At 40.5% G+C, this 13,391-nt stretch overlaps 1 protein-coding gene across 3 annotated transcripts in view; it reads left to right on the forward strand.

Annotated features, from left to right (window-relative positions):
* Positions 1 to 13,391, forward strand: part of L3MBTL3 (L3MBTL histone methyl-lysine binding protein 3) — a 125,761-nt gene that overhangs the window by 11,429 nt on the left and 100,941 nt on the right. For 2 of the 3 annotated variants that reach the window (XM_060239233.1, XM_060239245.1), the window contains exon 2: positions 10,169 to 10,280. In XM_060239233.1, coding sequence (XP_060095216.1) covers positions 10,169 to 10,280 — 112 coding nt within the window. Of the gene's footprint in view, positions 1 to 1,246; positions 1,396 to 10,168; positions 10,281 to 13,391 lie in introns of those variants that run through there. The other variant, XM_060239236.1, reaches the window with a different exon arrangement.

Here is a 13,391-nt window from a genome sequence, read left to right on the forward strand (position 1 = left end):
GGGAGGATCTGGGATCCTTGCATGGGCCTTGTGTGGGGTCCAAGCCAGTGTGTTTTTAGCAAACAATCCAGGAACTATCATTTGGTCAACTCTTAGACAGCATCTATGTCAACACCTATTCTATGTACATCTGCCATGACTATTCTAATGCTCCTTTTGTTGTAAGTTGGCTACATTATTCTGTCATTGCTCAAACTTCTCAGTATGCACCAGTGGGGTCTTGAATCACTGTTGCACCTATCAGCATCCAGCCCCAAACCCACCAATTAAGTTCCGAAGTCCTGGTGCAATACCAGGAAATATTCCAATATACTGGGCTCATGGCAGTTCTTCCCTGGCAAATATATAAAAAGGCCTTCTTGAGCCCTCCACACTTTGTAAATGGTTTCCACCCAGAATCATTTTCCTATCACCACAAGCATGGTGATATTGGACATTTCCTCTTCAAGAGAGGCAGAATATGATTTCCTTTCTACCATTCTACATTCTCTCCCAAATTAACTTTTCACATCTTTCTTTCCAGTTCCCCTCTATTAAGTTTCCCCTCTTCTTCTTATAGATTGGCTCTCCTTACAACAACTGACTTTTCCCTGATGCATCCCAATTAGAAACTCCTCCCTCCCCATCCTAAACTTGGTTCACATTTGTACCTTCTGGTACCAATTTGCGCAGCCTATCTTCTATTTTATTCTCTCTAAGTTGGTTTGCTCTAGATTAATAGAATGAGAAGCACATAATTTGGATTAAAAGTACCGGTAATTTTAATAAGGAAGTTGGCTTAAAGTAACACACCTACTGATAAGGATTGGGTGAACTGATTTTGCTTGGGTTCTGTGATACAACTGCCTACTCTCAGTTTTCCATGCTGAGTCTCCATTTGTCTGTATTTTGTTAAGATAAAAACTTGCTGGTTAAGTGCTTTATCTTCCTCCTGTCTTTCCTTTGGTCGGGATTTGTTGTGTCAGATAAAAAGTGTGTATATAATATACTGAAATTATTATACCCTGAGTTTTGTGTGTTGGTTGCACATGTATAGGGGATGCTCTGATGTGACAGGTCTTGCAAAGGGGATGATTTGGGTAATGATGTTTGTGGCAGCCTACAAAATACAACAACAAATTGTAAATCAGTGTTCAACAACAAATGTTGAAAATATGTCAGCAAAACATGCAAAGAGCTTAGACTTCATTTCCTATTTTAATCCGTCTATCAAATGACAATATAAAAGTTTGTCAAAAAGGTTAGATGTAGCCCCTGCCATAGACTGAGAAGGCAGATACAACTGCTGTTGTACAGCAAGATTTCTAAAGAAGCATGCCATTACATCATTTTTAAGCCCCTTCACATTTTTATTATCCTTTCAGCAGAAGCCATTAAAACACTCACACTGAAGAGGTAAGCTTACATTCTGATTAATGCAATGTGCTGTATACAGGGACATTTTGTGATTACTTGAAAGCTTCTTGTAGTATGTGGCCGGCAGTCTGCTTCACTAAACTGCTCACATAGGCCACATTATATACTAATGTTCTTAGCTTCCAGGCTATTTGTAAATACAAAAACATTATATATTTTGTTTGTACAGAGCACATTATGATTTAAGTCATGGTTAAAATGATACCTTGGCATTTTAAAATTCTGAAATATACGCTGCTTTTGTTTATAGGTATTGCTTGATGTGAAGGCAACAGAAACAGACACCCGTATTTATGTATCAGCAGCAGGTTATTAGTTAATGTCCTTCTCTTTTGAGTTTGCCTCTTTACTATTTGAGTAATTGCCCAGGGATGTTATATAACTTGCCTTGTGATCTGCATCAGAACCCCTGCTTTGTGTGTCCCCATCTTCAGAGGTGGCTATTAAGGACAGGTCTGTTTTGGCCTCTTGCTTGTGGAATTCCCTTACCACAAACCTATGCTTGCCTCTCAGTCTGATATCTTTCTGGTGCCAGAAGAAGACTTTATTTGCCTGTCTCCCTGCCCCCCCCCCCCCCCAAAATATACATATTGTCTTCAGTTGCTATTGGAGTTACTGTTTCTCTTGTTTGGGTCTTTTTTTACTGTTTTTAATTATTTGTATAAAGTTTTTAGTAGGGAGTGCAGGTCCACATAACTCTGAATGGATTGCTTATTCTTCTCACTGGATCTTGTTTTCATCTGCTTTACTATACAATGTTACAACATTACCTTATGACCTTTGTAATAATTCCTCCCTTCTGATGCTTGTAACTTTGGTTGCAAATCTTTCTTCCATTTCTTGCATCTCTTGATGCATTGTATGATGAAAGCATATGTCATAATACATTTGCTAGTCTTCAAGGCATCACAGAACTTTGTTACTTTCATGACTGTAAGGACTTACCCTAATAGTCACCCCAAAATAGGTTTGCCAGGTAACCCTCCTGGCAACTGGTGGGGGTGAGTGTGGGGGGGACTTACTAGGAACAAAGACAGGCTTAGGCCTTTGTGGCTGGTGACGCAGGCTTTGACCTTCTTTTACCTCCAGTAAGTCCCCTGACAGCTAGCTGCATGGCGCGGGGCAGGGAATCTCCTGACCTTGGTGGAGGGTCTGGCAACCCTACCTCAAAATATGTCCCTGATATCTCAAATATGTACCCCATCACTTTTGTGTGATTGTCCCAAGATTGATGGAGGGTTGCCTTGTAACAGAACTATTATTCCTGCCTGGTAAGGGAAGTAGTCCTTTTAAAACAGACATATAGAAACAAACTGTCTGTGTGCCTGTTCCAAAGCAATGCATATAACTACTGAATCACAGGCCTATATTCAGATTGCTACTTTCTTCGATACACAGTCTTTGTCGATTACAGCCCTCTCTGACTGAAGAGAAGTCAATAGATTATTTATTTTCAGGTGTCAATTGAAAACTTTTGTCTCAGCTAAAGATCACTCATGTTTATCTTTTAAGGGTTTAAATTTTTTTAAAAAATCAATATTATTCCTGAAAGGAGTAAATATGAAAAAAATCACTGTGATGCTAAATATACTTGCATATGTAAATGATATCAGAAATATATACATATCATTATTTATCCCTTATCCTATCTAAAAAGATAAAATACAGTTTCTTAGATTCTCACCCAAAGTGCTTTCAGGAGGATAGTCGTATGCAACCCATAGCTGAGAGATTCGGAGATCTTTTGGGTGTGGCTCTGTTATATAGGCCCAATAACATGAAACTTACATGGCCATACCAAAACATTCCAGTATGTCATTTCTGATGGTATGAGGTGAGCACTTCTCTTAGCTTAGAAGAAATTTCCCGTAGACATAGATGTATCAAAACTGTGAACTATTAGATCAACTTGTTCAAAGATTTTTCTGGGCATCAATCCATCTATTCAAAGGTATCTCCTTTCCAAGGATGTAGCTGAGGACATTGCTGGGAAAGAAGAACTTGTACTTGTTTTGCAAATTTGAAAACTAAAACAAATTGTCAAGTCTAAAGTTTGTTCAACCAATACCTATAGCAGACAAGAGTCTGTGACAGTCTTCTTCCCCCTCTTTAGAAAGAAGTTGGATAACATGTTCTAGTATGTGGGATGGTAAGCACTGTAGGGAGAGGTGCTTTGCATGAAATGGCACTTGACTCTTGTCAAATTTACTTTAGCAGGACAAAAATACTAGCTCTGTGTGCATGAGTGTGGGGGAAGAAAGAAGAATAAAAATCTGACTAGGAGCTTCTCTGCATTTTGCACTGAATTTTCTCAGTACTGTATTCATAGGAGCAATTGTTTTGCTGTCATCTGTGATGTAACAGGTACAGTCATATATGAGTGTGTGAATCACACAGCCACTTTCCAGACACACTTCATATTGTAACAGAGTCTGCAGAATTTTCCCAACAATAATATAGCTGTTTGCTAGAAAAATTCTGGAATGCTTTCTTGAGCAAGATATTTGAGATGAGAAAGAGCTGCATATTTATTGTCCTATAAAATGATAGTCTGAAAGGTCCTAAGGGTAGCATCATTTCTGTACATTGAATAAACATGAAAGAATAGTTACAACTTGTTTGTATTGCTGCTTTTGAATTGATTATTCAGTTTCAAAAGCTTCTGCTCTGCTGTTTTTGCCGCAGGACCCAAGGTGGTATAAAAAACAGGAAAAAATATTTCAAAAATAGGTACATTAAACAGTGAACAATCAACACTAGCCAGAGCTAACAACATACATAATGAGAGAGAGAGTGTTACCGGAGACAACAACATTTAATACTAGTGGTTCCTGAAAGTTAAATGGGTCTGTCCTATATAACACAATAGAACTTTAAGTTAGCAACATGTATTTTATTCTGTTTGCCCCAATAGAATTTAATCATGATTAGCTTTAGGTGGATCAGGGCCAGTGTCTTTAAGGATTGACAAATGCTTTGTCTTTTAGAGCAGGGGTCCCCAACCCCCGGGCCGTGGACCGGTAGTGGGCCATGGCCTGTTTTCCATGGGCCATACAGCCTCGCCGCCCCCTCCCCCCCTGTGGGCCTGCTCCTCCCACCACACAGCCTCCCCGCTTCCTCCCCCTCCCACCGATCAGCTGATCCACCGGGAAAGCTGCTGTAGCAGCTTCAAGCGATGCTGCCCTTGCCTCCTCCTCAAGTGGGAAGGAGGCAAGGGCAGCGTTGCTTGCCACTGCTGCTGGCTGCCAGCCGCCCTTCCTTTCCCTTCCCATTCCTTTGCCTCCTGCTCCCCTGCACCTGGGTTCTGCAGCTGCGGCGTGCCTGCCTCTTCCTCTGTCACCTCTTTTGCTTCCCTTCCTGTTGCCTCCCACCCCCACCCTGCCGTCCACGGCATGTCTACTTCCTCCTCTGAGCCCACCACCGCCACCCACCCCCTCCTTCCCTTTCCTTCCTGTCCCATCGCCTCCCCCCCCGCCCTGGCAGCGGTGGTGCACTGTGATTGCGGGCGGGGGAGAAGGCAACAGAATGGGACAGAAAGGGTATGGAAGGAGGGGGTGAGCACTGCAGGCCTGGGGTGTGTGTGAAGCGCTTTGGGGGGTGCCTGACTGAGGCGCAACGTGCCCTCGACTGCCACTGGCTGCGGCAGTTTTCCCCCCACAACTGTTTGGTGGCGGTGGCGGCCTGGAAGGACTTCACCACCCCTTCCCCAGCCTTAAAATGGAAAAAATGGGGGGGGGAGAGGTGACGAGGCTGCACAGGGGGCGAGGGAAGAAAATGGGGGGGAGGAGGATAGATCCAGGTGGGCAGCCATGTTGGTCTGAAGCAGTAGAACAAAGTAGGATTCAAGTTGCACCTTTAAGATGTGGTGAGGCTGGAGACTTCCGGGGGAGGAAAATGTCGAGCTGAGCTGCTTCTCATAATGGGAGCAGGCTGGAACTTCTATTCGGGGTAGTGGAAGGCAAATTAATGCCTACTGCCTACTTTTCTCACTTAGAGATTAGTCCAAGGTATGCACAGGAAACTTTGAGGAGATTTACCTTGGCTAAAAGGGAGTCCCGGCGGGGGGGCTCCTTTGAGGCTTTGAGGGATCTACGGAGAAGAGTTACATTTTCATCATCTGCAGAAGTTCTCAGAGTCATTTATTTGACATAAGCTCAACAGAATCCTAACCTTCTTGGACTTTGTTAAACATCTAAAGCTACACAAGACCAGTGTGGATCTGGATAATTGGCAGAAAAGGTACAGATTACTATCTTTCATTCCGGGACTATTTACAGCTGAACAGAATAAATTCAGAAGGTGGGAAATGGAAATTTAGAAAGCTAGGAAGAAAAAGGGAGGAAAAGGTGAAATTTGGACTTTGCAAATTTAAAGGACAGTGCTAAAAAGTGGAAAGGAATTTATTGTTTGGTCTACTTGCGGTTTTGAAAAAAGAGCACCATCGTCACAGACCTGCAGCATATACAATCAACACAGGAAGTACGTCAAGTATCGTGAGATATCTTTACCAGTGAAAACGAGATTTGGTGGCAAGTAAAGCAGGAAGTGGCAGATGAAAAGCCTACTCTAGGACTATAATACCATTGAGAAACATCGGCGGCCATTGCAAGGAGGTCAAAATTAAAATAATGTTTTTAAAGTGTTCGGGACATTAAAAATTGTTGGAATTAATTGATATGATGACAAAAAGATAAATACTATTGGACATATTGTTTATAATGGACTTTAGAAGCCTTTAAAAGAAAAAGGGAAAAATTTTTTTAGAGAGAAGCAAAAAGTCGCGACAGCCATTTTGAAGGATTTAAAAATTTTAAAAATTAATATCTCGGTCTGGGAAGCTCTGAGGATGGCGAAATTAGGCTTGTAAAAAGCAAGCTCTAATTTTTTGAACCTGATAATCAAATTTGAAATTGGTGAGATCAAAATTTTCGTTTTTTTTAAATGTCAGAACACAAGCAAACCCGTACAAGGGCTACTTCGTTGGAGAAAATACAGGATCACTTAGAGGCAATGGAGGCCAGAATAATGAAAGGCATGAAAGAGATAACTGCATCAAAAAAAGAAATTATAGAAGAGATTAAAAAAGATATGGAAGATCTCAGAAAAGAGACAGGAAACATCTAAGAAAGTGCATAAGGTAGAAGGGAGAATGAAAGTACATGACTCCACCTTGTTGAAAATACAAGAAAAAGTGACAATCCATGACTGCAAATTGATGGAGACTCAGATATGTCTGAGGGGAGTACCCAAAAAGGAAGATGGTGACTTGAAAGAATATATAATAATAATAATTGCAGAATTTTTAGAGGAAGATCCTGAAGAGACGAAAAATATGTATGACTATATGTATAGAGTGAACTCACTCTATGCCAAGAAAAATAATTTACCAAGAGATGTTGTCATAAGATACATGACAAAAGAAATGGTGGAAAAGATCATGAATAAAAACTTTGAAAAGACATTGATAGTGGAGGCAGCAGAGTAAGAATTATGAAGGAGCTGCCAAGGCAAGTGATAAATGATAGAAGACCATATAAAAAACTGACAGAAAATTACGGGACAATGAAATGAGGTTTAGATGGATAATACCTGAAGGTTTGAGCTTTGAACTTCAGGGGAAAAGAATCACAATTACAAATGTGCAGGAACTGCATAGATTTTATGAAAAACATAAAGAATTTGCACCATGATGAATTACAAATTATTGTCTTGGAATGTAAATGGACTAAATTCACCACAAAAAAGGACAACGTTTCATTGGATTGAAAAACAAAATTGTAATATAGTTTGTTTGCAAGAAGTGCACATTAAACAAAAGGATTACAAATTTTTATGGAATAAACAATTCGGGTTAGAATATTTTTCATTGGCTGAATAGAAGGAAAGGGGAGTGATTTTTTTATATTAAACAAGAATTGGAGCCAAAATTAGTGTTTAAAGATAAAGATGGAAGATTTGTAGCAGTAGAAATAATATTAAATGCAAAAAAACTGTTGTTATTGGGACTGTATGTGCCTAATGGTGCAAAGGATGCTTTTTAAAAAGACATACAACAATTTGATGAACTGACTTATGACCAAGTTTTGATAATGGGAGACTTTAATGGAACAATTAAGAACTCACTGGATAGGTCTGGGAAAAAAAATAATAATAAAAAAGTCTTTTTTTGAATTGGTCAAACAAGAAAATTTGGAGGACATATGGAGGAAATTTAACCCTGAAGTGCGGGACTATACCTTTTTTTCAGCAAGACATAGAACTTTTTCCAGAATTGACATGTTGTGGGGCACTAAAGATTTAGGTCTTATAACAAGGAAAATAGAGATTTTACCTAAAATTGGGGCTGACCATAACCCAATAATGTGGATTTCAAAATTGTCTAAGAAGTTGAGAAGATTGAGATTGAATGAAGATTTACTACAGAATAAAGAAATAGTGACATACCTAGAAAATGAAACTAAAGCTTTCTTTCAAATGAATGACAAAGAGGATATAGAATTTCAGATGGTCTGGGATGCCTACAAAGCAGTAATGAGAGGAATATTGATCACTTTGAATAATAAAGATAAGAGAGCAAAAGAAAAACAGTTGTTGGACATTCAAAATGAAATAAAGAAAAAAGAAGGGGAGTTGAGAAAAAGGCCAGGGGAAAAGAAAATTATAAGGGAAATTACAATATTACAAACGCAAATGAGACATTTGTTAAATAAAGAATTGGAATGGAATTTGAAAAGATTGCAGCAGAAATCTTATTTTGACAGATGCAAGAGAGGTGGATTTCAACTACTGAATTTAAAATTATATCAGGAAGCAGTTTGTTTAGTGTGGATAAAGGAATGGATAATTCTGTTAAACAAAAAACTCTTAGTGCTGGAAGGTCACGGAAATAAATTTGGCTGGCACACGTATTTGTATTATGGAAAAAAGATGGACAGTTTTTTCTCTCACCATTATATAAGAAATAATTTGCTAAATACATGGATGAAATATAAGAAATATGGAGATGAGAGAAGACCGTTATGGATAGTGGCAGCTGAAGTAATAAAATAACGGCTGAGAGAGGTGAAGAAAAGTGGTTGTCATATAATCAATTATTAAAAATACAAAGTGGCAAATAGAATTGAAAACTGCTGAAGAGTTAAATAATAAATATGATTGGTTTCAAATGCAACAAATAAAGAGTTTGGTGGATAATGATATCAAAACTGAAGGAATAAGAAAAGAACAAACAGAAATGGAAAAAGTTCTGCTTGGAGATAATGAAAAGTTAATTTCAAAAATATATAAATTACTTTTAAAATGGTCTACGGAAGATGAAGTAGTAAAATCTCAAATGATTAAATGAGCAATTAATGTAAATAAAGAAATACAGATGGAAACTTGGGAATACTTGTGGAAGAATTCTATGAAGCTTTGGACGTGTCATAGTATTAAAGAGAACTGTTTTAAAATGATGTACAGATGGTATATGACTCCTAAAAAATTGGCAACGATGAACAACAAGATGCCAGACAGATGTTGGAAATGTAAAAAAACATGGAGGTTCTTTCTATCATATGTGGTGGACTTGTAAAAGAGCAAAAAAGTATTGGCAGATGATTCAGCAAGAAATTTCTAAGATCTTGGGATATGAATTTAAGAAAGTTGCAGAGACTTTTTTGTTGGGATTACAAATGGAAAAATTTCCAAAAGGAGATAAAACTATAATTTGGTACTTGCTTTCAGCTGCTAGGACATTATATGCGAAGTTGTGGAAGCAAGAAAAAATACCAGAGAAATGGGATTGGATTATTGTTTTAACCAAGATGTGGCGAGGCTGCACGGGGGGGGGGGGGGAGGAGAGAGGAGGAAAATGGAGGGAGGAGGAGGCGGTGAGGCTGTGCGAGGGGGGGCGAGGGAGGGAGGAGGAAAATGGGGGAGGAAAATTGGAGGAAGGAGGCACTGCGGGGGGGGGAGCCGAATTGGGTCTGCCCACCCTTCCTGCTCTGGGCTGCGGTTGGCGGGCTGGCCCTGGAGCCGGTCCCTGGGGCCAAAAAGGTTGGGTGCCACTGTTTTAGAGTAAAGGAACAGCATTCTCTTGTCTAGTATTGTTTCTCTAATACCTATCAATAATGTTCCCTTCTTAATTGTTCATTTTCATGGAGTTAATAGCAATTCTAGGTACTTTATGAATTATCATCATCATGTGTGTTGAAATTAAGAACACAGTCTTTCTTGATCCGTTTCTCAGGGATTGTGCATGTTCCAGAGTTTCCAGGTTTTAGTATCCTATGAAGACGTGCTGGAAGTTTAATATTAAAATCTATTTCTCAAGCACATTGAGGCCCAATTCAGACATGGACAAGCCTAAGCCTCCCCTCAATGTATGCTGCTTTTCCCAACTGAAAAAGCCATTTGGGCAATTTATATATAGCCTATTTGGGAAATGTATGTGTAGTACATGAAAGATTGCCCAGTGGGGCAAACTGTGTCTTCCAGAGCCATTTCAGATCAGCAAAATGGAGCAGGCAGAAGTCTTAACCACAGCAAGAAGAAAAAGCTGGCAGAGTCATATGCGCAGAACTGCTGTAGGTGATTGAATAGGACTGTTTGAATCTTGCCCAATAATTCTTATTTACAGTAGGCTGTTATCAGTATTTTGGGGTGGGCAAAACCACTTCTAAAAATCATGTGGTGTGCTTGAAGAAGTGTCAAATGTGACACTGGGTTACAGACAACATTTTCATACTGTCATTCTTATTTTTTTTTACAGTATACACACAATGAACGAACCAGCTTCTAGCGGGAGTGGGCAAGATTTTGATGTATTTAGTGCAATGGACTGGAAGGATGGAATTGGTACCTTACCTGGAAGTGATCTGAAGGTAATATTTTATAATCTTCAATATGCTTTGAAACAAGTAGCATAACCAGAGATACAAAAATATACATGCAGAAACTGCAGTTTAATGCATTAACATTATATAAAGGTAATGTATTTGGTGTATACTCTTTAGTGGAGTAAAATGCTGAAAGCAGTGGCAATCTGTGGCAAAGTAGGGAACAGTCTTTTGCAGAGGCAAATGGAAATGTGAAAGTATGCATCAACTTACTGAAAATCAAAGTGATTCAGTTCATGAATATGATAACACTGCTCTGTTCCTAATAAATGCAGTGTCGGAATATAAGGGAATGGAATGTGCCAACCTATCAATTCTCCAATGGAATGTTAGTTGGATAACTATTTCAACAAAAGTGTCATGACTACTTTCTTCTTTGAATTCTCAGGAGAATCTGTGCTATCATCACCAAGCACTATTGATTTCTTTATCAGTTGCCAGAAGTATCTGCAGAGCATTCATTCCACTGTCAGGATTCTTGATCCCATAAAGGGATCTTATTTCCTACTTGATCAGGCAGCTTTGATTGATTGCTGTTTTCTAACTTATTCCAGTTCAGTTGACATTTTCCATTCATTGCCAATTTGTGCTTATAGCAGTTGCCATGTTTACAGTCCAGCATGAATGGTTCAGACCTCTCGCTTTTTTGCAAGAGAGTGTTTGATTATACACTCATGGGTACAGCCTTACTATAAATAAGGTGGTGTTTGTAACTTTAGTCGGTAACCAGATTTCTTCTGATATCATGGAATGAACTCTGGCATCTCTAGTAGTACGTCACCTCTTAACACAAACTAGAAAAGGATCTGCCTCCAAGATGTCCATAGGATATGTATTCAGCTGGAGAATCAATCTGTGGTTAGGCTTCCCAGCGGGGGATCCCCTGGTTTTACAGGCTTCCCCCCTCCCCCAGCCAGCTGGCTGGCGGGGGAAGCTCCACCCCCACAGCCATTATGCACCTCCAGGAACGATTCCCATAGGGAATGATGGGGAATTGATTCGTGGGTGTCAGGGGCTCTGGGGGGGCTGTTTTTTGAGGTAGAGGTGCCAAATCTAGTGCCTCTCCCCAAAATACCTCCCAAGTTTCAAAAGGATTGGACCAGGGGGTCCAATTCTATGAGCCCCAAAAGAAGGTGCCCCTATTCTTCATTATTTTCTATAGAAGGAAGGCATTCTAAAAGGTGTGCGGTCCCTTTAAATGTGATGGCCAGAACTCCCTTGGAGTTCAATTATGCTTGTCATACCCTTACTCCTGGCTCCGCCCCCATGTCTCCTGGCTCCACCCCCAAAGTCTCCTGGCTCCACCCCCAAAGTCCCCAGATATTTCTTGAATTGGACTTGGCAACCCTATCTGTGGTAGAACTATTGAATCTCACCAACAGGTTCTCCTGAACACTAAGAAGGAAATCCCATGTGGCAGGATGGACTTGCTTCACTCTTATTTTTGTTGCAGTCTCTTCTGTACTTGTTTGCATTTATGAAATTCAGAGTTAGCCATTTTCTCATTATGTGTTCATGCAGCAGCTATTTCTGCCTTCTTTCTGGTTGATGAACATTGTATTCTAAATCAGTTTTTTTAAAAATAGGGTTTTTATAACCTGTATCTATCAGTTGACCTTCCCATTCTAGCTTAGTGTTTCTCCTTACCTATCTCTCAGTTTACGTGTAAACACTTTAAAATAACTGACAACTGTAATCTATGTCTTCCAAATTCCTACAGGTGACAGTTTTCATAGTTGTTGCCTACATATTGATTGATGCCCCTGTGACGTGTGGATTATGTTCTTGTCCATATTTCTTACTATATATGAGGATAAGGTTGTTTTGATGTTGCTTTCTTCTGGGCATGGAGCTGGGGTCACTGGGGGTGTGGGGGTGAGGTAGTTATGAATTTCCTGCATTATGCAGGGGGTTGGACTAGATGACCCTGGATGTCTCTTCCAACACTATGATTCTATTATTCTGTCTTCTATAGTCAATAACAGGGGTGACCAACGGTAGCTCTCCAAATGTTTTTTGCATACAACTCCCATCAGCCCCATTGAGGCCTTTTGTGCTGGCCTTCAGATATGTTAGCTTGCTTAATCATCCCTGTGTGGGACTGTGGAGATCACAAAGAAGAAAACTGGTTGTTTACCTATAGTCCTCTGTACAGTCATGAAATGCCCCTCCCCCATTATTACATTTTGCACTATGTTTCTCCATGTGGCACCAAGAAGGAATTGTTTGGGGCAATGTTTTCTTTCCCCCTTGAGGCATGCATGGATAGTAAAGCCTTTCTCTTGAGAAGAGCAGGAGCACTAACTCCATGGTTAGTCTCTGTATTAGTCCTGTTCAGTCATTATTATTGCCCATGATGCTCCTGAATCATGCAATTACAATGTTGTGTGAATATAACAACATGCATATTTTCCAACTCCAGTACACTGTGGTGCTCCTCCTGCCCAGTCTCACCTGGCTGCCTCTCCACCATCTTGATGGGAGCCCTCGGCCTCAGAACTGGAAGCAGAGGGGATTGCTTCACCTTGTTGCTCTCTTCCACAAGCTCCTCCCTGGCCATCGTCAGGAATCTTCCTTTTAATGTCTGTTGTCTTCACCCCTCCCACTGGCACCCAAACCCAGACTGAGTTATGCCCTGGCTGGTGCCTTGGCCAGAGAGCTACTGTGTCTCTGGGCCCTTCCTACCTCAGAGCAAGCCTGCCCTTCTTTTGCCTTCAGCAAGCTTGGCCTTCTGGCTGGATTGTCCCCTGCTGGAGCCTACCCCAGTGGCATCATAAGAACATAAGAGAAGCCATGTTGGATCAGGCCAATGGCCCATCTAGTCCAAAACTCTGTACCACAGAGTGGCCAAAGCCCAGGTAACAGGAGGTCCAGAACCCCAGAAGCCCTCCCACTGTTGCCCCCCAAGCACCAAAAATACAGAGCAGCACTGCCCCAGACATAGTGTTCCATCTGTATAGCCACTGATGGCCATCTGCTCCATATGTTTATCCAATGCCTTCTTGAAGCTGTCTGTGCTTGTAGCTGCCACCACCTGTGGCAGTGTAGCTGCCATCTGTGGCAGTGAATTCAACATGTTAATTACTCCTTTTATAT

The sequence above is a fragment of the Heteronotia binoei genome, chromosome 1 (assembly GCF_032191835.1).
Source record: "Heteronotia binoei isolate CCM8104 ecotype False Entrance Well chromosome 1, APGP_CSIRO_Hbin_v1, whole genome shotgun sequence".
In the NCBI taxonomy this organism is placed as follows: domain Eukaryota; kingdom Metazoa; phylum Chordata; class Lepidosauria; order Squamata; family Gekkonidae; genus Heteronotia; species Heteronotia binoei.